The 21,529-nt window shown below is 41.5% G+C and overlaps 1 protein-coding gene across 4 annotated transcripts in view; it reads left to right on the top strand.

Annotated features, from left to right (window-relative positions):
- Nucleotides 1–890: 890 nt before the first annotated feature.
- spata6 (spermatogenesis associated 6) overlaps nucleotides 891–21,529 on the top strand; it is a 115,278-nt gene continuing 94,639 nt past the window's right edge. Inside the window, exons 1-4 of one of the 4 annotated variants that reach the window (XM_059647926.1) lie at nucleotides 892–1,252; nucleotides 4,730–4,867; nucleotides 10,945–10,993; nucleotides 11,107–11,148. In XM_059647926.1, the coding sequence (XP_059503909.1) occupies nucleotides 1,205–1,252; nucleotides 4,730–4,867; nucleotides 10,945–10,993; nucleotides 11,107–11,148 (277 nt within the window). In that variant the 5' untranslated portion in view covers nucleotides 892–1,204. Of the gene's footprint in view, nucleotides 1,253–4,729; nucleotides 4,868–10,944; nucleotides 10,994–11,106; nucleotides 11,149–21,529 lie in introns of all 4 variants that reach the window. The other 3 variants (XM_059647928.1, XM_059647925.1, XM_059647927.1) reach the window with 3 other exon arrangements.

The raw sequence follows: 21,529 nt of genomic DNA, 5'->3' as shown, positions 1-21,529 counted from the left end.
AACTGTATTTATCACGCATTTGCCCACACTCAGCTAGTCCAAATCACATTTCCACACAGTTTTGAAGGGATGAGCTCTTTCATATAGTTTGTCAACATTTTAGAGCAAGTGTTAACAATAACAGATAATAATCTTTAAAAATATTACTTCAACCATTTTAGGTTATTTTGAAAATTGTACTACACATTTCCCCCAAAATCTTTCTGCACTTTGTAATTTTTTTAAAAATTCATTCACAAGATGAGGGCATCGCTAGCTAGGCAGCATTTATTGCCCAGAGGGCAGTTAAGAGTCAACCATATTGCTGGGGGCCTGGAGTCACATGTGGGGAAGACCAGATAAGGATGGCAGTTTCCTTCCCTAAAGGACATTAGTGAACCTGATGGGTTTTTCCAACAATTGATTCACAGTTGTCATTAAATTCCTAATTCCAGACATTTACCAAATTCAAATTGCAGCATTTGCCATGGGGGAATTCTAAACTGGGTTGCCAGAATGTTATCTGGGGTTCTGGCTTAACAATCCAACAATAATACCACCAGGCCACTGCCTCGTCCAATAATTTTGTAATTATTTCACACATACAGCTTATTTTAAAATGTTTTAATACTTGTTTCATATGCATTATTTTTGCCTCAAATTTGAGGCTTTATTGATATACAATCTTTATTCTAGTCACCAGGCTTGAAATGTCAACTATTTTCTCTCAACAGATGCTGCTAGACCTGCTGAGTTTTTCCAGCAATTTCTGTTTGTGTGTCTGTGTATTTCAGATCTCCAGGGTCCGCAGTTCTTTGATTTATCTCAGTCTTTGATACATAGGGGTTATTGTTGATTTGTGAGAAGTCACAGGCTCGAACTCTGTTCTTTCTCTCCAGTTGGCGCTGCCAGACCTGCTGTGTGTTTCAGGCGATGTAGGCACACATACATTAAACAAAAATTACCTGTGATTCCATTTGTGTCAGCGCCATGAAAGAGAATACACTCTTGACAACAAGCCAACCATTGACCTCAAGCTACAATTGTGCATCACTTCCTTTATGTGGCGTCAGCCTGTGCTCCGCCGCCATGACAACGGCGTAACATCGACATTCCACTGCTCGCTGTTTCCAAACTGTTTGAATCGTTGGCTCGAGCTGCGCCCGCACCAGACTTTAAACCTGGATGTAGCGTGAACCCCTTTGTTTGTTTCCACCTGGCGAAAATGCCGAAAAAGGTTCTGAGACTAACGGTGCACCTGAAAATCCAGGCGGTGGGTTCTCTTACCGGCGGCGGTCGGGGTTTGAGCGACTGGGCGGCGGTTGGAAACGGCGGCTGGGCCCAACTGCCGACGGCAGATATGATTGACATGCGGCCGGCCAATAGAAGTCGGCGAGGCGGCCATCCTTTGTGGGGATTTGTAGGAATTCGTTCGGTTCCTCCAATGAGAATGGGGGCGGGGCAAAGCTGTCACCAAACAACAATAATCGCATCAGGCAGTGTTCCCCCCAACCTGGTTCCAACTTTGAGATAGTAAGATCAGCAGATGCTATAGTTAGAGACTATACAGTGTGGAGATGGAGGAAAAATGAAGGGTCCCGACCCAAAATTTCCTCTTTCCTCCTCCTGCTCTGATACTGCCTGGAATGCTGCGTTCCTCCAGCTCCATACTATGCTGTCTTTGGTTCCAACTTTGGTCTGATTTCACTCTTGCTTTCCCACAATGAATACTTTATTACATGTTCAGTCTTTCAGCTGCAACTTGTTTTCTTTCCTAGAATCTATGAACATTGCTTGTCTGAAGGGAAGGCTTGTTCCGAGGTAGGGTCACCGGACCCGAAATGTTAACTCTGTTTTCTCCTCCACAGATGCTGCCAGACCTACTGAGCTTTTCCAGCAACTTTGTTTTTGTTGCTTGTCAGAAGGTGTTTGAACTCTGATGGCTAATGATAAAAAATAATGTTAAGAACTACGAGTGGGGCTGGGCTTGGTTAGGTGATGTTGAAAATCTACTTAGGGGTCCAGCTCCTCAAATATTTAAGACTACTTTTTAAATGTACTTTGGGACAGTGAAATAGGTCCCATGGAAAACAAGCCCAACTTTTGTTTTCTTACTAACTGAAGTATTTCACCATGGAACCATTCTCATAATGTTTTTTTTCTGCACACTCTCCGGTGCACTTGTAGTTTTCTTATAGCGAGATGCAATTCTGTGTACAATTCTGCAGCTGAGGTAGGACCAGTGTCCTTAAAAGTTTATCATAACCTCTCTGCTCAAGTACTTTGTGAGCCTATTTATGAAACCCAACATACAGTATACTTTATCAACAACTCCCTCCATTTGCTCTGCTACCTCTAATGACATAAGTACATGTATTCCAAGGTGTCTTTACTCCTGCACACCCTTTTGGCTTGTACTGTCTTTCCATGTTCTTTGTACCAAAGTACATCAGCTTGCACTTCTCTGCATAGAACTTATCTGATACTTGTCTACCTACTCCACTGTGGCAATGTCAATTTGAAGGTCGACACCATCTTCCTCTCATTTAATGATTCTCCTGAGAGTTGTGTTGTTTGCAAACTTTGCAATTGACCTCTACACACCAAGATCTAGATCATTTCTATATGTCTCAGTGGTTAGCACTGCTGCCTTACAGTGCCAGGGACCCAGGTTCACTTCCGCCCTTGGGCGACTGGCTGTGTGGAGTTTGCATATTCTCCCTGTGTCTGCTTGGGTTTCCTCCGGGTGTTCCCGTTTTCTTCCCACAGTCCAAAGATGTGCAGGGTAGGTAAATTCGTTGTGCTCAATTGCCCAGAGTGTCCAGTGATGTTTAGGTTAGGTAGGTTAGACATGGGAAATGCAGGGGTAGGGGAATGGATCTGAGTGGGATGCTCTTCAGAGCGGCAGTGTGGATTTGTTGGGCTGAATGGCCTGTTTCCACAGTGTAGGGACTCTTTGGCCTTTATGATCAAGAAAAGCCATAGTCCTAATACTGACTCCCTAGGAACTCCATTGCAAATTTTTTTCCAGCCTAAAATATACTCATTAACCATTAGTCTCTGCTTACTGTTCTCCAGCTACTTCTATATCTGCATTGTTACTATGTGTTGTATTCCACAAAGCATAAATTTACTCACAAGTAGGTTTGTGGAACTGTATCGTATGCCTTTTGGAAGTTCATCTACACCATACCAATAGTATTCCCCTCATCAATCCGACCTGTTACCTCTTCAAAAACTTATGCCGAGGCTGTGAATGAATCCATTATCCTGAATGACTGTTTCTAGAGATTTCTGCACCACCGAAGTTAACAGAATGGTCTGTAGTTGCTGGACCGATCTTTGCAATCTCTTTTGGGAAAGGGAGGCATAGATTCCCGGAGATGCCTTTTTGATAGGTTAAAATGAGTTTCATGGGATCGGTGTAGAGACATAGGGGGTCGTGAGGAGAGAGGGAGTTGATGAAAGTGTAGAGGAATGTTTTTAAATGAAGGATGCAATGTGGCTTGATTAACGTTGAATTAATTGTGATATTATTTGTACTGCATTGATCTGCAAAAGTAATAATTTGAAATAAACATTAGTCCTTTTTTTGCTTAATGGCACAAGAAGTGTATTCAATGTTGACAATTCAAAAAGCATCCTACAAAGCTTTAGTTGGCTCCAAAGCACAGACTAACCATATTCCAATGTCACTTAGAATTTAGTGTCCTCTGGAGGGGATCTTTGATATGCAGCAACAGGGTCAGGCCACTCAGCCAGTCAGATTGAAGAATTTTCCCAGATGACAAAGCAGAGAATTATATTGTATTTAAATAAGAGTTCAGGAAGAAAACTATGGGATTCTTAAGAGAAAATTAGAACAAACTAATATAATTTTTGTAAAAAAATGAAATGGCTGAGTACACTATTCTGATAACGGGCAGCTCGGGATGTGCAACAAATGCTAGCTTTGATGCCCATGCCCCATGAAGGAATACAGAAAGTTTCCAATCCGTCAATGCATGTGTAACCATGTATTTTTACAAAACTTTTCAGTGTCAACTCTGCATGTGCCATTTGCAGCAGTGGCAAATTTCGAAGTTCTTCCCATATTTCTGTGAAGAATTGTGAGAAGCTTTCTTTCAGATAAATCTTGTGTTTAGAATAATAGGACTATGATTGCCCCCATCTTCTTCTTATTAGTAGTGTCTGTAGACTCATTGCCATCGTAAACTGTCAAAAATAATTTATCAAGATTATAAAAAGTTTCTCAGTGGAGATTTTGAGAGGATCTCACCTTCTCACCTGTTTTTTTTTATGTGAATTGAAACATAACGTGTCACAAGTTGTAATTTTTTGGGATATGTAATTGACCTTAAGGAAGTTTTATTTTTTAAGAAATTGGAAACTACTAATTATGAATTTTTCACCAATTTATGTATTGCTGTGTTTGTTTATGGAATCAATATTTATCAAAGACTATAAATTAACAAGCTTCTTAATGATCAATGAATGCTTTGCATAGGCACATAATGGCAAAAGCTGTCTGACAAGAGGAAAAGCAGTGTGGGTGAGATGGATGTGTTGGACATTGGTAGTTGACACAAAATATGTTGTGGCAGGATTGTGACAGAATTTATATATGAGAGGCCAAACATTAGCATTATTGTCAAAAATGAGTGGTGTTATTTAATATTGGTAATAGTATAACATGTTATGTTTCTATGTCAGCATTGTAATTCTTCCAAATTGAAATAATTTGCCATAGGTTACATGTCCTGGAGTGTTCCTGCCTGAAAAGAATGATGTTTACGTCAGTGTATGTATGTTAGGAAGATTCCAGAAAACCAAGTTTGTCCCTTCTGTCTTTCCATTGACCTTCAATGAGAAAGTGAAGATTGAAAAGGTATAAACTGTCTTCTTGTTCAAGCAATTTCTAAAGAAAGAAAGAAAAGTTCTGAATATTTTAAACCTAAATGTTTAAATTACACCAATTATTAAATGGCATCTGAAAGAGAAAGGACATGTTCAGAAGGAATGGATCTAAAATGGATCTCCAACTGAACTGTTAAACCTATCTTCACTTTGCAGTGCTAAGTGAGTTGCTGTCTAGTTTTCTATTTTTGTTTGTATACTTCTTTTATGTGTAAAGGATTTAGTTCCTTATGGTAGTGCAGCCTTATAGCTTTAAATTTTAGTTTTCATATCAGTCATTACTTTTAGAAGTAATTCAATGTACACAAATAAATTCTGGACATTTCAGAAAGATCTAAAGCACTATGAAAGCTACATTCACTTGGATCAAATTCATTTTAAATAGAAACAGAGAGGAAGGATCATTAGTCTTGGTCTCGTGTCAAATTAAATTCTGTCCTTAAACTGTTTAAATTTTTCTCAGGCTGCTTTTTTATTTTCCTTTGTGAGTAATCCTAAATTAAATTATCAGCTTTGAAATGTAAGATTTCTTGTATCTATATATTTAAACATTACTTCTTTCTTGGTCTTTTTACTCTCTTGACTACTGAAATTACAATAAGTACATAAGAGGATTCTCTTTCCTCGATGGGCTGAATAGCCTTCTTCTCTGGTCTCTCTGGTGGTCCCAAATACGAAGGCCTTGCAGGCAAATTAGGTACAGCAGGCCCCTTTGTGAAACAATTGCTTAGTTTTCACACTGCTGGCTGCAGCCATGCTTCTTGACATGGCTGTTCTGGCCAATATCATGTTTTGTGGACACTGCTTCAAAATACAGGTGTCATTTGCTTCCCTCCTTCTTACGTTCATGCATTTAGCAACAGCACAGTCATAGCCTCCAGTATGGGTACCTCTCATCCTTTAAGTTGGTTGCAATTTTAGATAGTTTACATAGGTTGATAGGTGGTTTGCACTATAAATGCATCCAAGAAATACATAATGAGAAAGAGAAATTAGGACACAATATGTAAGATTTAAAAATGAGGACTGAATTGCATCTGTGTGCCTTTGAGCAATTATCCTATGCTTTTCAACTCCACCTTGGGGATTGATTAATAGTTTAATCATATCGAATCATTTTAAAATTCCTTACACAGTTAAGAACTTTATGGTAGGATGACTTGCTGTTAACAACACAAACCGTAAAAGAATCCTACTGACATTTCGTAATATAATTGAAATCAATGAACAAAATGTTTGTTTGGATTTACTTAATTTTACCCAGAACAGTTTTCCCGTTGATGTGTAAGTGAAGCAGTGATCAAGGTAATACTGAGATTAATTAATGGAGTCTTATCTTCCCTGGACTATTAGAAATAGTATTATTCCCCTTAACCAAGAATATTACTCAGTAAAAAAAAATTATATTTGGTTTTACTTCAATGAAAATGTTATTCTGCTCAACCATGTCAGCATAACCAACACCATTGGAAAATCAATGCTGAAGCACTGAAAGACCCTGATAATAGAGCCCTATTCAGCTAACCCAGAGACAGTAGAGTGTCACTGTCCTTCATATTTGGCATCTGCAGAGAGACCATAAGACATAGGAGCAGAACTGACCATTCAGCCCATCAAGTATCTCTACCATTTAATGAGATCAGAGGGCAGACCTCATTATCCTCAACTCAACTTTATTGCCTTCTCCCATACCCCTTGAGCCCCTTACTGATTAACCATCTGTCTTTCGCGACCTTGAATATACTTAATGACCCAGCGTCAACATCCCCTTGCAGTGAAGAATTCCACAAATTTACTACGCTATGAGAGTAGAAATTCTTCATTATCCCTGACTTACATAGGAAACCCGTTTTACAGAGATCATGCACTCTGCTCCTAGACTCTCCCACATGGGGAAACAGCTTTTCTGCATCTACCCATTCAAGTACCCTAAGAATTTTATACGTTTCAATGTGGTTGTCTCCCATTCTTCTATATTCCAATGAGTACAGGCCCAATCTACTGAACCTCTCCTCATAAACCAGTCTTCCATTCTTTGTATCAGCATAGCAAACCTTCTGTTGGCATTGGGAGCAGTCAATGTATCTTTTCTCACATAAGGGCCCAAGACTATCCACAGTGTTCCAGCTATTATTTGACTAGTGCTTGTGTAGTTTTGGAAGAAAATTTCCTACCCTCATACGCCATTCCCTTTGAAATAAAAGCCAACATCCCATTTTCTTTCCCTATTACCTGTTGAACTTGAATGCTAGCTTTTTGTGATTCATGGATGAGGACTTCCAAATCCTTTTGGTTCATAGCTTTCTTCGGTTTTTCTCTGTTTAAATAATATTCAGCTCCTCAATTCTTTCCTTCAAAGTGCTTAATCTTGTATTTCTCCACATTATATTCTCTCTGCCAAGATTTTACCCAATCCCTTAACCTGTCTATACATCTCTGCATTTGCTGGTCACCTGATCATGAAACACCAAGACTTCTTTGATCAGAATGGCCAGGATATCCAGGAGCTGAATGATAGAGTTCAATCTGGATAGATGTGAGGTATTGCTTTTTGGTGCAACAATCTGGGGTTAGACTTATACAATTAATGGTAGGGGCCTGGCTAGTGTTGTAGAACAGAGGGACTTAGTGGTTCAGGTACAAAATTCTATGAAATTTCTGACCTAGGTAGACAATGTGGTTAAAAAGGCATTTAGCACACTTGCCTTCATTGCCCAGTCCTTTGAGTATAGGAGTTAGGAAGTCATGTTGAGTTTATACACAACATTGGTGAGGCTTTTTCTGCAGTACTGTGTCCAGTTCTGGTCTCCTTGTTATAGGGAGGATTTTATTAAGTCAGAGAAGGTTCAGAAGAGATTCACCAGGGTGTAGCCAAGTATGGAAGGTTTGATTTGTAAAGAAAGGCTTGATAGGGTGGGACCTTTTTCACTGGAGAGTAGGAAGTTAAGAGGCAACCTTATAGAGGTTTTTAAGATCATGAGGGCTATAGATAGGGTTAGTGGTAGGTGTCTTTTCCCTAGGATGTGGGCTTCCAAGACTAGGGGGACACATTCTAGCTATGAAGAAAGGTTGATTAGATTAGGATTATTTTCATTAGAAAGATGGAGATTGAAGGAGCACCCGATTGAGGTCTACAAAATCATGAGGGGTAGAGACAAGGTGGATAGCAAGAAGCTTTTTCCCAGAGTGGGGGACTCAATTACTAGGGGTCATAAGTTCAAAGTGAGAGGAGGAAAGTTTATGGGAGATATGCGTGGAAAGTTCTTTACACAGAGGGTGGTGGGTGCCTGGAATACGTTGCCGGTGAAGGTGGTAGACGCAGACACGATAGTGTCTTTTAAGATGTATCTGGACAGGTACAAGGATGGGCAGGGAGCAAAGGGATACAGACCCTTAGATAATAGATGACAGGTTTAGACAGAGGATCTCGATCGGCACAGGTTTGGAGGGCCAAAGGGCCTGTTCCTGTGCTGTAATTTTCTTTGTTCTATTATTAAGGTGAGAGGAGAGAGATAGTAAAAAAGACATGGGAGCAATTTTTTTACATAGAGGATGGGTCATGTGTAGAATGAACTTCCTGAGGAAATGATGAATGTGGGCATGGTTACAATGTTTGAAAAACACTGAGACGAGCACTGGAATAGGAAAGTTTTTGGAGGGAAATGGGCCCAGAGCAAACTAGTTTAGTTTGGGATTATGTTGCACCAAAGTGTCTGTTTCTGTGTTGTGTCAATCTGACTCTATGACACAAGGCATTTCTGAACTTGAACTAACAAACCAACTTAAGAACTAGAAACAAGTTCACAGCCAGCTGAAGCTGATATGTGGGAATATACAGTTGAGGTTAAAATCAGATTAGCATGATCTCAGTGAATGCTGAACAGGCTTGAAGGACTCAATGGCCTCCTTTTCTTCATTGTTTGTATGTCCTGCAAAATATCTGCAAATTAAGGAGCTGAGGGTAAGTGGAGAAAGTGCAGGAGATCTAGCAGTTAGCCAACATCCACAGTGTGCATGATTCCTTCAGCTCAGTTGAGACTACACATGGTCCATACATCCAGGCTCCACACCATTTCTGACTAAGAGTGGAGAGATGCTCGCCAAGGACAGGGAAACAGTTGACACCCACTGAAAGGAGCATTTTGAAGATATTCTTAACTGTCTTCAATGCATACAACTATGTCCTGTTGCCATCTCATCACAACCTCAACCTAGCACAGGTTAGAAAAGGCCATTCCACAGCCAAAGAGCAGGAAAGCATGAGGAGCACATGGAATCCCTGTTGAAGTACTGGACAATATTGGAAAAGCATTTGTTAGCATGAATGCATAACCTCACTTCCCTTTCCGAGCAGGAAGAGAGCATGCCAGGAGATCTTAGCTGCTGTAGGTGTGACCATCCTCAAGAAATGTGATGGGTCTGACTGTGGTAACTCCAGAGGAGGCTTTTTGCTGTTAGTAGCAAGTTAAATTATCACAAGAATCTTTATCAATCACCCTCTCCCTGCAGCTAAAGAGGTCCTTCCAGAGTCCCTTGAAGGGACACAAAGGACATAATCTTCCTGCACAGCAACTAAAAGAGGAATGCAGGAAACAAAACCAGTTCTTGATCATAGCCATCTTTGACCTTCTAAAGGCTTTCAAAACTGTTAACTGTGAGCTCCTACTCCATTTCGGCTACCCTGAAAAAGTTTTCTCTGTCTTCATCTGCTCTACAATGCTACATTAGCTGTTACCCTAAACACCAGATCTGCCACAGACCCATTTTACTTTCGTGCAAAAGTTAAGCAAGACTGTCATTGCATTGATACTCTCTTGATCTTCCTTGCTGCAATGCGCCACCTCACCTTCACCAAGCTCCTTCTGGAGTAAATCTACAGAGCAAATGACAACTGTTCAACCACGGTTGCTGACAGGCCAGTTTCATGGTTGCCTCATCTGTTTCCATTGAACATTATGCAGACAGTGCTTGTATCTGTGCGTATTCAGAGGCTGAGCTCTAACCTTTGTCAACACCTTCACTGATGCATACTAGAGCATGGGCCATCAAACATTTGTAAGAGAAAGTCTCTGTATGACCCCTCACTCTGCCACACAGTATTGTTCCATCACCCCAACCCAGCCAGATTATCAGAAGTTACAATGATGTCTTGGACAATGTGGTCCATCTTCCATAACTTGGGAGTTTTTTGTCAATATTGATGCACGGTTCAGTACTCTACAGTCTTTCTTGCTGCATGTTCCGTTTCGCTTTCATTTCTCTCCTGACTCAAGTCTGCTATTAATCCCCTCTACACTGAACCAACTGTCATCATATCTTTGTGTTCTGGAATTCTGTTCCAAATTCAAACTGAATTTCTTTGGCACTTCTCTCCCTACCTTCAAAACTTTATGAAATCCTACAAATTTAACTATGCTTTTTGGTCACCAGCCCTGACCTTATTCACATTTGTTGTTCACCCTCCCCATTCTACCCATTCTTTTCCAGGTACTTGCTTGAGACACTTTTCTGTGCACTCTGTGGTGACTTTAACTTACATTTCTCTTTGCTTTTCATTTTAACAACATTGCACAACAGTGCAATGCTTTACAAATTCAACAAATATGATTCAATAAGAATGTTTGGAAATGAGAAAGATCTACGTTGTAAGTAACAGAGGAAAGTTTTCTTTGCAACAAACAAATATCACTAATAATTGAGATCAGCAGTAAGATAAATGTTGATACAGTGTTAGGCAAAATTACTCTAATCTAAAATATTTAATAAATGCATGTGCATCGTCTGAGTTAAATTAATTTCAAAGTGTTTTTTAATAAGGAAAGCAGATTGCTCTTCCAAGTTGTAATTTGTTGATATTGATCATTTCAATAAGTTCCTTTAAGTTCAGAGCTTAATCCATTAGTACATATCTATTGTTTTTCTCTAAATGATTATCATTAGAAATTTGATAAAAACAGTTATCTTTGAATCATATGTTTCCTAATATTGGACAATTATTTCCAAGTGATGGTTCTTTGTTTTGATTTTTTTTGTATTGTGTAAATGCAGAACTTTCCTGAAGCTATGAATCCTGGGGATGTTGCAGACATTCTGGAAAGTAAGAACAGTGTACATTAGTGATTTTGTTTTTATGTTTACACACTTGCATCTCTGAAACTCCCATATTATAATATCAGTATTAATATTATCCTGTGATTCTTTTCTTCACAGTGGATACAACAAAATTTGAATTGATACAGCTGACTCCACCAGGTACCATCAAAATTTGTGAAAATATCAATGTGTTTACCTGTCAGTTATTATTTGATCAGTCAAAATATGTTTTCTGAAGGTACTGGTAAAGTCTCAGTCTTACTTAACATACATTGTAATATAAGATAATAAAGTGTGAAGCTGGATGAACACAGCAGGCCAAGCAGCATCTCAGGAGCACAAAAGCTGACGTTTCGGGCCTAGACCCTTCATCAGAGAGGGGGATGGGGTGAGGGTTCTGGAATAAATAGGGAGAGAGGGGGAGGCGGACCGAAGATGGAGAGAAAAGAAGATAGGTGGAGAGGAGACTATAGGTGGGGAGGTAGCGAGGGGATAGTTCAGTCCAGGGAAGACGGACAGGTCAAGGAGGTGGGATGAGGTTAGTAGGTAGGAAATAGAGGTGCGGCTTGGGGTGGGAGGAAGGAATGGGTGAGAGGAAGAACAGGTTAGGGAGGCGGGGACAGGGTGGACTGGTTTTGGGATGCAGTGGGTGGAGGGGAAGAGCTGGGCTGGTTGTGTGGTGCAGTGGGGGGAGGGGACGAACTGGGCTGGTTTTGGGATGCGGTGGGGGAAGGGGAGATTTTGAAGCTGGTGAAGTCCACATGGATACCATTGGGCTGTAGGGTTCCCAAGCAGAATATGAGTTGCTGTTCCTGCAACCTTCGGGTGGCATCATTGTGGCACTGCAGGAGGCTCATGATGGACATGTCATCTAAAGAATGGGAGGGGGAGTTGAAATGGTTTGCGACTGGGAGGTGCAGTTGTTTATTGCGAACCGAGTGGAGGTGTTCTGCAAAGCGGTCCCCAAGCCTCCGCTTGGTTTCCCCAATGTAGAGGAAGCCACACCGGGTACAATGGATACAGTATACCACATTGGCAGGTGTGCAGGTGAACCTCTGCTTAATGTGGAAAGTCATCTTGGGGCCTGGGATAGGGGTGAGGGAGGAGGTGTGGGGGCAAGTGTAGCACTTCCTGCGGTTGCAGGGGAAAGTGCAGGGTGTGGTGGGGTTGGAAGGCAGTGTGGAGCGAACAAGGGAGTCATGGAGAGAGTGGTCTCTCTGGAAAGCAGACAAGGGTGGGGATGGAAAAATGTCTTGGATGGTGGGGTTGGATTGTAGATGGCAGAAGTGTCAGAGGATGATGCGTTGTATCCGGAGGTTGGTGGGGTGGTGTGTGAGAACGAGGGGGATCCTCTTAGGGCGGTTGTGGCGGGAGCGGGGTTTGAGGGATATGTTGCGGGAAATGCGGGAGACGTGGTGAAGGGTGTTCTCGACCACTGGGGGGAAAGTTGCGGTCCTTGAAGAACTTGGACATCTGGGATGTGCAGGAGTGGAATGCCTCATCGTGGGAGCAGATGCGGCGGAGCCGGAGGAATTGGGAATAGGGGATGGAATTTTTGCAGGAGGGTGGGTGGGAGGAGGTGTATTCTGGGTAGCTGTGGGAGTCGGTGGGCTTGAAATTGACATCGGTTACAAGCTGGTTGCCTGAGATGGAGTCTGAGAGGTCCAGGAAGGTGAGGGATGTGCTGGAGATGGCCCAGGTGAACTGAAGGTTGGGGTGGAAGGTGTTGGTGAAGTGGATGAGCTGTTTGAGCTCCTCTGGGGAGCAAGAGGCGGCACCGATACAGTCATCAATGTAACGAAGGAAGAGGTGGGGTTTGGGGCCTGTGTAGGTGTGGAAGAGGGACTGTTCCACGTAACCTACAAAGAGGCCCGCCTCCCCCCTCTCCCTATTTATTCCCGAACCCTCACCCCTTCCCCCTCTCTGATGAAGGGTCTAGGCCTGAAACGTCAGCTTTTGTGTTCCTGAGATGCTGCTTGGCCTGCTGTGTTCATCCAGCTTCACACTTTATTATCTTGGATTCTCCAGCATCTGCAGTTCCCATTATCACTGATACATTGTAATATGATGCTTCGTTTGATATCTGAAAATACACTTCTCCCTCAGTTATGAACTCAGAACAAAATAATGAAGAGAATGTGTTTATGTGAGTTGAAACATAGGTACCTCTTGGGTGTCTTGTTAAACACGTGTCATTTTGTGAATATGCCTTGAGTTTGTTCATACTTAGCGCGAAAGATAGAAAACACATACAGAATCCTGAAATGGGAAAAGGAAAATTGGACTACTTTAATGCTTCAGTAAGTTTATTATGTGAGTGGATGAGCAACATACATTTGGAAAATAGCAGATAATTGTCCAACCTGTGCTAAGACCTCAAATGGCAATAAGAATATTATACTTGGCATCATAATCCTGAATTAAAAAAGAAATCAGTGTGTTCTCAGGTCTGGTTGCTGTAAATGACTGCTTGACCAATATTGCTAAATATAAGTTGTAAATGTAGGTTGAGACTCCATTTTGAAAATTATTGCAAACCATGCACTATCAAAGCAGATGTTAATGGGGTCATTAAATAACAATAGCAATCTGTGGAACCAGATCCTAGAAAGTAGTTAGGGGAAATAATTCAAGGAATAAAATTAAAGTGGAGACAAATGGGGGGAAGAAATCTGATAACTGTACTTAACTACTGACTAGTCTTAGCTATGAATTCCTGCAAAATGAATGTCACAAGTCTCATTATTATGGTTGGTAGTCAACACAGGCTATTGGCTAGAGAGCTGGACAGAGCTCCATGTCACCTCCTTTTACGAAGTTCCACTGAATTAATTGACCACCAGCCATTCAAGTGGGTAGCTGGGCTTCCCCAGGAACAAGGACCCCAAGGTTAAAAGTGAGAATTTCTAGCCAAATAGAGGACAACAGCTATGCATTGTAGGCAGCACCACCAGGGAGTGGCTGCTAGTAATACAATCTGATTAAGTGTGTATCTTTAATTGAGGGGACACCCCCCAAACCCAAACCCATCCTCAAGAACTTGCAGTTCGATTTCCATGTGACAATTCTTGAAGGATGAGATCCTTAAGTGGGCCTTAACTGCTCACTTTGCTCAATTTGCAGTGGAGTGGGAAGGCTATCAATGATCCCTCCTACCTCACTTAATTAAATATCCACTGCATTTAAACCTGTCTCAGGCAAGAGTATTAATGTGCCAGATCAAAAATAAATTTCTGTGAATATGAGATCATCGAAAACTCTTTCAAGTAATGTTTGACCAATATTTATATTTTAAAAAATACTTACAATTTAGAAAAAATATGGAACTCATTTTCTCATGTGTCCCTAATTATATACGATTTAGGCCCATGACTTTAAATGGGAGTTACTATATTGGAGAGACAACCATTCACAAAACTTTGGCACTTAACCTCAAACATGAATAGAGTCTCAAGAAATTGGAATTGTATGCAAATCCACCTGCCTTCTCCATCTCCTTTCCCAGTTGATGCTGATGTATAATGTCATTTAATTTTCAGGGGTGTTAGGAGTTTCATCTCCTGGACTTTGGTTAGGTTTCTAAGCTATGTGTAAATATCTTCAGGTTATTCAAGCATAGAAACATGGCACCTTTCAAAATAAATCAGGGTACAGCAATTCTGACAACATTTTATATCTTTATAGCTTTCACATAACAAGTCCAAGGCATATATGAGAGTACAAATGATGCAGCTAAAATCCTAGGTGTGAAGGTAAAGCCAAGAAAAGAACTAGCAATTGGAGTTCGAAAGATTAGGGCTGAGGTGACAGGGAGCTACACTGGCCCATTTTCAGTTAGTGTTTTTTTCAAGTGAGACTCCTGGAGCTTGATCTACTATGGCTCAAGTCAACTTTTCTCATGCAATCTTCTGCTCTTCACCTCATTAATTATGCAGCTGGGCTCTACACTCCCCATCCTGAGGAATTTCACAGCAGGAGAGTTGAAGATGCTCACCACTGCTGAGATCTTATGGCATTCATGCTGTTAGAACCATACTTAAAGTCCAGCTGCACACCAGTTCAGACACTGAAGGCCAGAAACTGTTCCTTACACTGTGGTGCTACAATGTGCCCATTCCTGCCCTCTGGACCTCCATGGTCCAGAAAGGTAAGTTGACTGCCTGGTTCTTTGACAATAACCCTACAAGATTAATGACAAGATTCTCAGCAGTGTGGAGGAACAGCGGGATCTTGGGGTCCACATCCATAGATCCCTCAAAGTTGCTACCCAAGTAGATAGGGTTGTAAAGAAGGCATATGGTGTGTTGGCTTTTATTGGCAGGGGAATTGAGTTTAAGAGCTGTGAGGTTATGCTGCAGCTCTATAAAACTCTGGTTAGACCACACTTGGAATATTGTGTTACGTTCTGGTCACCTCATTATAGGAAAGATATGGAAGCTTTGGAAAGGGTGCAGAGGAGATTTACCAGGATTCTGCCTGGACTGGAGGGCAGGTCTTATGAGGAAAGGTTGATGGAGATGGGGTTTTACTCCTTGGAGCAAAGAAGGATGAGGTGACTTGATAGAGGTGTACAAGATGATGAGAAGCAGCGATAGAGTGGATAGTCAGACACATTTTCCCAGGGTGATAATTACTATTATGAGGGCTCATAATGTTAAGGTGATTAGAGGAAAGTATAGGCGCAGTGTCAAAGATAAGTTCTTTACACAGAGAGTGGTGGGTGTGTGGAATGCGCTGCCAGCAGTGGTAGTGGAGTCAGGTACTTTAGAGACTTTTAAGCGACTTTTGGATAGGCACACGGAGGATAGTAAAACGTGGGGTTATGCAGGGTAGATTGATCTTAGTAGGATAATAGGTCAGCACAGCATCATGGGCTGAAGGGCCTGTACTGTGCTGTACTGTTCTATGTTCTATGTTGTATGTTCTTATAACCTGGAGATTCTAGTAGATAGTTTGGGGCCTATCACTTCCCTCAGTCTTCCAAGCTACTTGACGTGCATAGACCTGTATACCATCGCTGTGTTTGGCGTCAATGGCAGGTGGGAGGCGGACAAAGGATGTCGACCTCACTCCAGGTTCCCCTTCTTTTCCGAGAGACAGTGGGCTGGCAGCAGGCATTCATAGATAGGAAGAACCACACCTGTCATTATAAAGATTCTTTCACTTTTTAAAATATGCATGCACTTGCACCTTTAAATTATCTGTTCTCGTATTTTTGTTGCTGTTGGGCTGGTTAAGTTGTATTCATGTGAGAAATGAACAGCGTTTTCAGACATCCCAAGAAAGAAAGAAGTTATGAGGACCAAACCACTATTGCTTATCTCTGACAAGCAACTGTCTCCTTCACTGCTCATAGCATTGGAACCGTGACGTTGATGACCACATCCAAGGCATTACCCTTTGCTAAAAGCAATGTGCAGGGATTGTGCGAGGACTTCACCTATGCATGTCTTCCAAACTAGGAGAAAACGTGATGATTCCACATATCTCTGGCAGGAAAACCTCATATTGTATATGAGCTGTTCCATGGACCAGTTGAAATATCCACTCTCCTTTACATTGGCCTGACGTGAGAACCTCTGCAAAACACTGCCTGTATCAGGTTGGACACTGTTCTACAAGATTCTCAAACATTTCGGGGGAATTTAGAAATCTGTGCACACTCTAAAACATTGAAAGCTAGTTAATGATGGAAGAATGAAAAGGAGCTACCGAAGGAATTCTGTCAACCACTGTCATAAGAGATCTCACTGCACAACATTAGGACCTCAAATGCTGATTGGATCCTTCAGAGCTGTGTAACTTTTAATGCCGATAGTTTTAATGCCCATCTAACCTGATGGCTACAATTTCCTTGACAATCCTTGACAGGACCTGTCATATACAGATGCTTGAAAATGGAATTACCCAATAATCTGAACATACAATCAGATAGACAAGATTACATTTATGCTGTGACAGATAAAACTAAGTACTGTGGAAACAATTAGGCCCAACAAGTCCTTTGCACTAAGCGGAAGCTCTAGGCCATATTACCAGAATTATGCAATTCAAGTTGGTCCAAACCCAGGACATTCACCCTGGGAGTGGTTTCAATTTCCCTGTCTATACCAGACAATGTTTTGTTCATCACTTTCCCTTTCATCTTCAGAAGATTTCTGTCAATCCCACATTTCTTCTGTGTCCGGAATGTCCCTCCTTTCTCATTCCCAGTTGTGAAGAGCAATGATACCGCATAACCTTCTCAGCTATATTGCAAGCTCTACTGGAGTGGTCTAGGCATTGAAACCTCTTTTTAGGAGATCTATGGTCTGTTCCTCTCTGACCCTAGTGGAAATTGTGTATTTGTTCTGCTTCAGTTTGGAATTTTGAAAAGCTGTCAAGAGCTATGTTTGGAGGGGTTAGCCCTTGTCTCCTAGCGACCTCCCTATAAGGCCCAAAGACCTTGGGAAGAGGAAAGAAGCTGTGCGTTCTCTGGCATGTACACATCGTAGCAGTTTCCAGGCTGTCTGGTGTGGCCCTGCAAAATGTAGTGCCAATGGTCACATGTAATTAGAACATTGATGGAGTGGGAGCCTTTATCTGTTTGTAAACTGCAGTGTCATGCAATGTGTGTGCATTTTATAGCATCATTCACCTGTGGGAAGTCAGCAATGATGGACAATCCCACTGCTTGAATCTCCATGTTCAAACACTGGTGGATATAACTTGGTGTGACCTCGAGGAAATAGCATCACTGACGTCCTGGATGCATTTGCAGTAGTGCATTGAGCTACACAGATCTGTAGTTGTTCTTTGAAATGAACTACTGGCATTGAAATTCAGGACAGCTGTAACCTTAACTGGGATGCATTGGCCATCCAATTCTTTCCATCATATCTCCTACTCCAGTAGATGACGCAGTTCAATGACAATGATCCAGAACATCCTTGGTCTTCACCTGAACTGCATTTCCAGTAACTATCGAAAATGAATTCAAGATACATAGATGTGAGCTTTCCTTATAATCATGTTTCTGTAATGGCTATAAGGTCATATTCATTGAGCTCAATTTGTACCATCACTTCATTTACCTTACGCTGAATGCTTTGCGCATTAAGCAAAGCCTTTAAATTTGTTCTATTGTCCTAATTTCCCTAAACGTTCATGGTTCCTTGGTACAAGAGGCCTGTCAGGTCTGTACTACCTGATGCAGGATGATCCCCCACCATCATATTACCTTTTTTATGTCGCTAATGCCCTTTCAACCTCTCCCTGTTTCGGCTCAATCCCCTTACATAGGGCCAGAGTAATAACGATTTATGAAACCACCTAGAGCTCCCTATCTCTTCTGTGGTCTGAGATCAAAGCGTTCTATCTTCAGCTTCGCCAACTTTTTCATAATGGCTTGGTACAGCAACTGCTTTGCCCAGGACTGTAAGAAACTACAGACAATTATGTGCACATTGCAGACCATCGCAGAAGCCAACCTACCTTCCACAGAATCCATCTACATTTCTCGTTGCGCACATTGTAATTTAAAACCATCCGAATCCTGTGTTACTCTGATTCTCCCTCTTGCTTCTTTTGTTTTTTCGTCATTAGCAGTTATGCTTCAGGTGCCTGGGTCATAATTGCTGAAATTCCCTCCCTCAATGTCTCCTCCTCTGTAAGCTTCATTTTCTCCCATTGATATTCTTCCTTATAACCTTGCTTTTCCCCAAAATATGGTCACCAGTCCTAATATCGCTTCAGATTTGGTTTGGTTTCAGATTTTGCTTGATAATTTTTCTGTGATGTGCCTTCAGATATTTCTTCCAAATTACCATAAACACGTAAGTGCGAGTTGTTATTTTCATTGATGCAACCAAGATTTGAGTCTTTGGGCAAAAAGTCAAAGAAGATTGCAGAACTAGTCTTGAACTAAACTACAAAAAGATTTGTAGTCAAAGACAAGGATTTTGATTTCAGTGTATTGTAAAGAAGGGAACCATTAAGGTGATAAAGTTAATGGAAGGGGGGAGTAAAATTTAGGCCTTGAATTTAACCCTACCACCCCTCTTTGTACATCGGGCAGAAGAAGGTCAATGGCAGGAAATGGGAGAAAATATTGAAATTCAGCATACCGACACAATTCCCACCCATTTAAAATTTTAAAGCCACAAATTAGGCCGTTGAGAACTTTCAAAGGTAAAGCAGCTTGAGTTCTAACTCATTCAAGTGGCATGACCTAATGACATAATTATGTCTGCAGTGTAAGTCGAAGCAGTCACTGTGCTTCCAAGGCAGACTACATCATGGGCAGCATCGTGGTCTGTAATAGCTATGACATTTGCATAGCTTTGAAGCAGCACTACTTTAACACATTCCCCACTTCCCAACTCCAAACTTATTTTAAATTATCGTAAAAGTAAGTAATAGCAGGGCAATGTTATGGGATTCATAACTGCTGGCCGAGATACTACTAAAGTCCTACCCTCTTTATATTCTTTGTGGATTGGAGATGCCAGAAAGCCTTTGGGCTCCTATCCCACCTCCCAACTCCAGTGATGATCATGCATTAATAGACTGACTTCTCTCTTTAACTTGGATCATGGTCCTGATTCTATAACCTTCATCCGGCTACAGCTGCATCCTGGCAGCTGATATTCTCGTCAGTTGGTCAAGTTCTCAATCTAACTGCCTGGAGGGCAGGTGTTTGCACAAATCATTCCAATCCTTTAAAACTAGCAGAGTTTTCTTGTCTCAAACCTTTCTGAGAGCTAGCCTCAATATTGTGCCTCCCATTGAAAAGGAAAATAATAATTATAAATCTATAAATACATTTATTAAGTATTATCTATTGGGTTGAATGTATGTCCACAGTTCCCAAATCCTGATCATTTCAGTCGTCCTTTATTTTGTCTGTCCAGTACATTCCTCTCTTCAGGCTTATTTAGAACATAGAACAGTACAGCACAGAACAGACCCTTCAGCCCACGATGTTGTGCCGACCATTAATCCTCATGTATGCACCCTCAAATTTCTGTGACCATATGCGTGTCCAGCAGTCTCTTAAATGACCCCAATGACCTTGCTTCCACAACTGCTGCTGGCAACGCATTCCATGCTCTCACAACTCTCTGTGTAAAGAACCCGCCTCTGACATCCCCTCTATACTTTCCTCCAACCAGCTTAAAACTATGACCCCTCGTGTTAGCCATTTCTGCCCTGGGAAATAGTCTCTGGCTATCAACTCTATCTATGCCTCTCATTATCTTGTTTACCTCAATTAGGTCCCCTCTCCTCCTCCTTTTCTCCAATGAAAAAAGTCCGAGCTCAGTCAACCTCTCTTCGTAAGATAAGCCCTCCAGTCCAGGCAGCGTCCTGGTAAACCTCCTTTGAACCCTCTCCAAAGCATCCACATCTTTCCTATAATAGGGCGACCAGAACTGGACGCAGTATTCCAAGTGCGGTCTAACCAAAGTTTTATAGAGCTGCAACAAGATCTCACGACTCTTAAACTCAATCCCCCTGTTAATGAAAGCCAATATGACGAGAATATCAGCTGCCAGGATGCAGCTGTAGCCGGATGAAGGTTATAGAATCAGGGCCGTGATCCAAGTTAAAGAGAGAAGTCAGTCTAAGCTTTCTTAACAACCCTGTCCACTTGGGTGTCCATTTTAAGGGATCTATGTATCTGCACACCAAGATCCCTCTGTTCCTCCACACTGCCAAGAATCCTATCCTTAATCCTGTACTCAGCTTTCAAATTCGACCTTCCAAAATGCATCACCTCGCATTTATCCAGGTTGAACTCCATCTGCCACCTCTCAGCCCATCTCTGCCCATTTCTTTTACCTGCCATCCAATTAATTAAATCTTTCACTGAATCCAGCTTTGTTAGGGAGATGCTAAAATTGCACAGGTCAACTTGCTTTCCAGTTCAATTCGTGAGGAATTCATTGATGGGAGTGCCATTTCAAGTTAAACAGCAATGATTGCATTCTTTGTCTTTGGAAATGGTCATTGCCTAGCACTCATGTGGCATAAATGTTACTTGCCACTTATCAGCCAAGCCACGTTGTTGTTAAGGTCTTTCTAAATTGGATATGAACTGCCTCATTATCTGAGCAGTCACAAATGGTGTTAAAGCTTCAGCAATCGTTATCAAATATCTGTCTCTCTGACCGTATGATGGAAGAAATGTTATTAATGAATGAGCTCAAAATAATTTGATCTTACCCAGTATCCCAGTTTGCAATGATGGCCTGTGTGGCTGAGATGATTGACTTCCAACAACTGTAACCATCTTCCTTTGTGCTAGGTATGACTTCATTCAGTGAAGAATACACTTTTCCTGGGCTACCCTTGATTCCAGTTTCATTAGACATCTTTGATGCTACACACGGTGAAATGCTGCCTTCAAATCAAGAGCAGCTTGACTCACTGTCTTGAATTCAACTCTGAATGGGTCTGGCAGAAGCCACTAGAGCATCAGTGAGCAGGTTATTGTTGAGGAAGTGATAATGGGAACTGCAGATGCTGGAGAATCCAAGATAATAAAATGTGAGGCTGGATG

Source organism: Stegostoma tigrinum, chromosome 8 (genome assembly GCF_030684315.1).
Source record: "Stegostoma tigrinum isolate sSteTig4 chromosome 8, sSteTig4.hap1, whole genome shotgun sequence".
Lineage (NCBI taxonomy): Eukaryota > Metazoa > Chordata > Chondrichthyes > Orectolobiformes > Stegostomatidae > Stegostoma > Stegostoma tigrinum.
The sequence above is the reverse complement of the archived record's forward strand: the minus strand, read 5'-3'. Positions and strand labels throughout refer to the sequence as shown.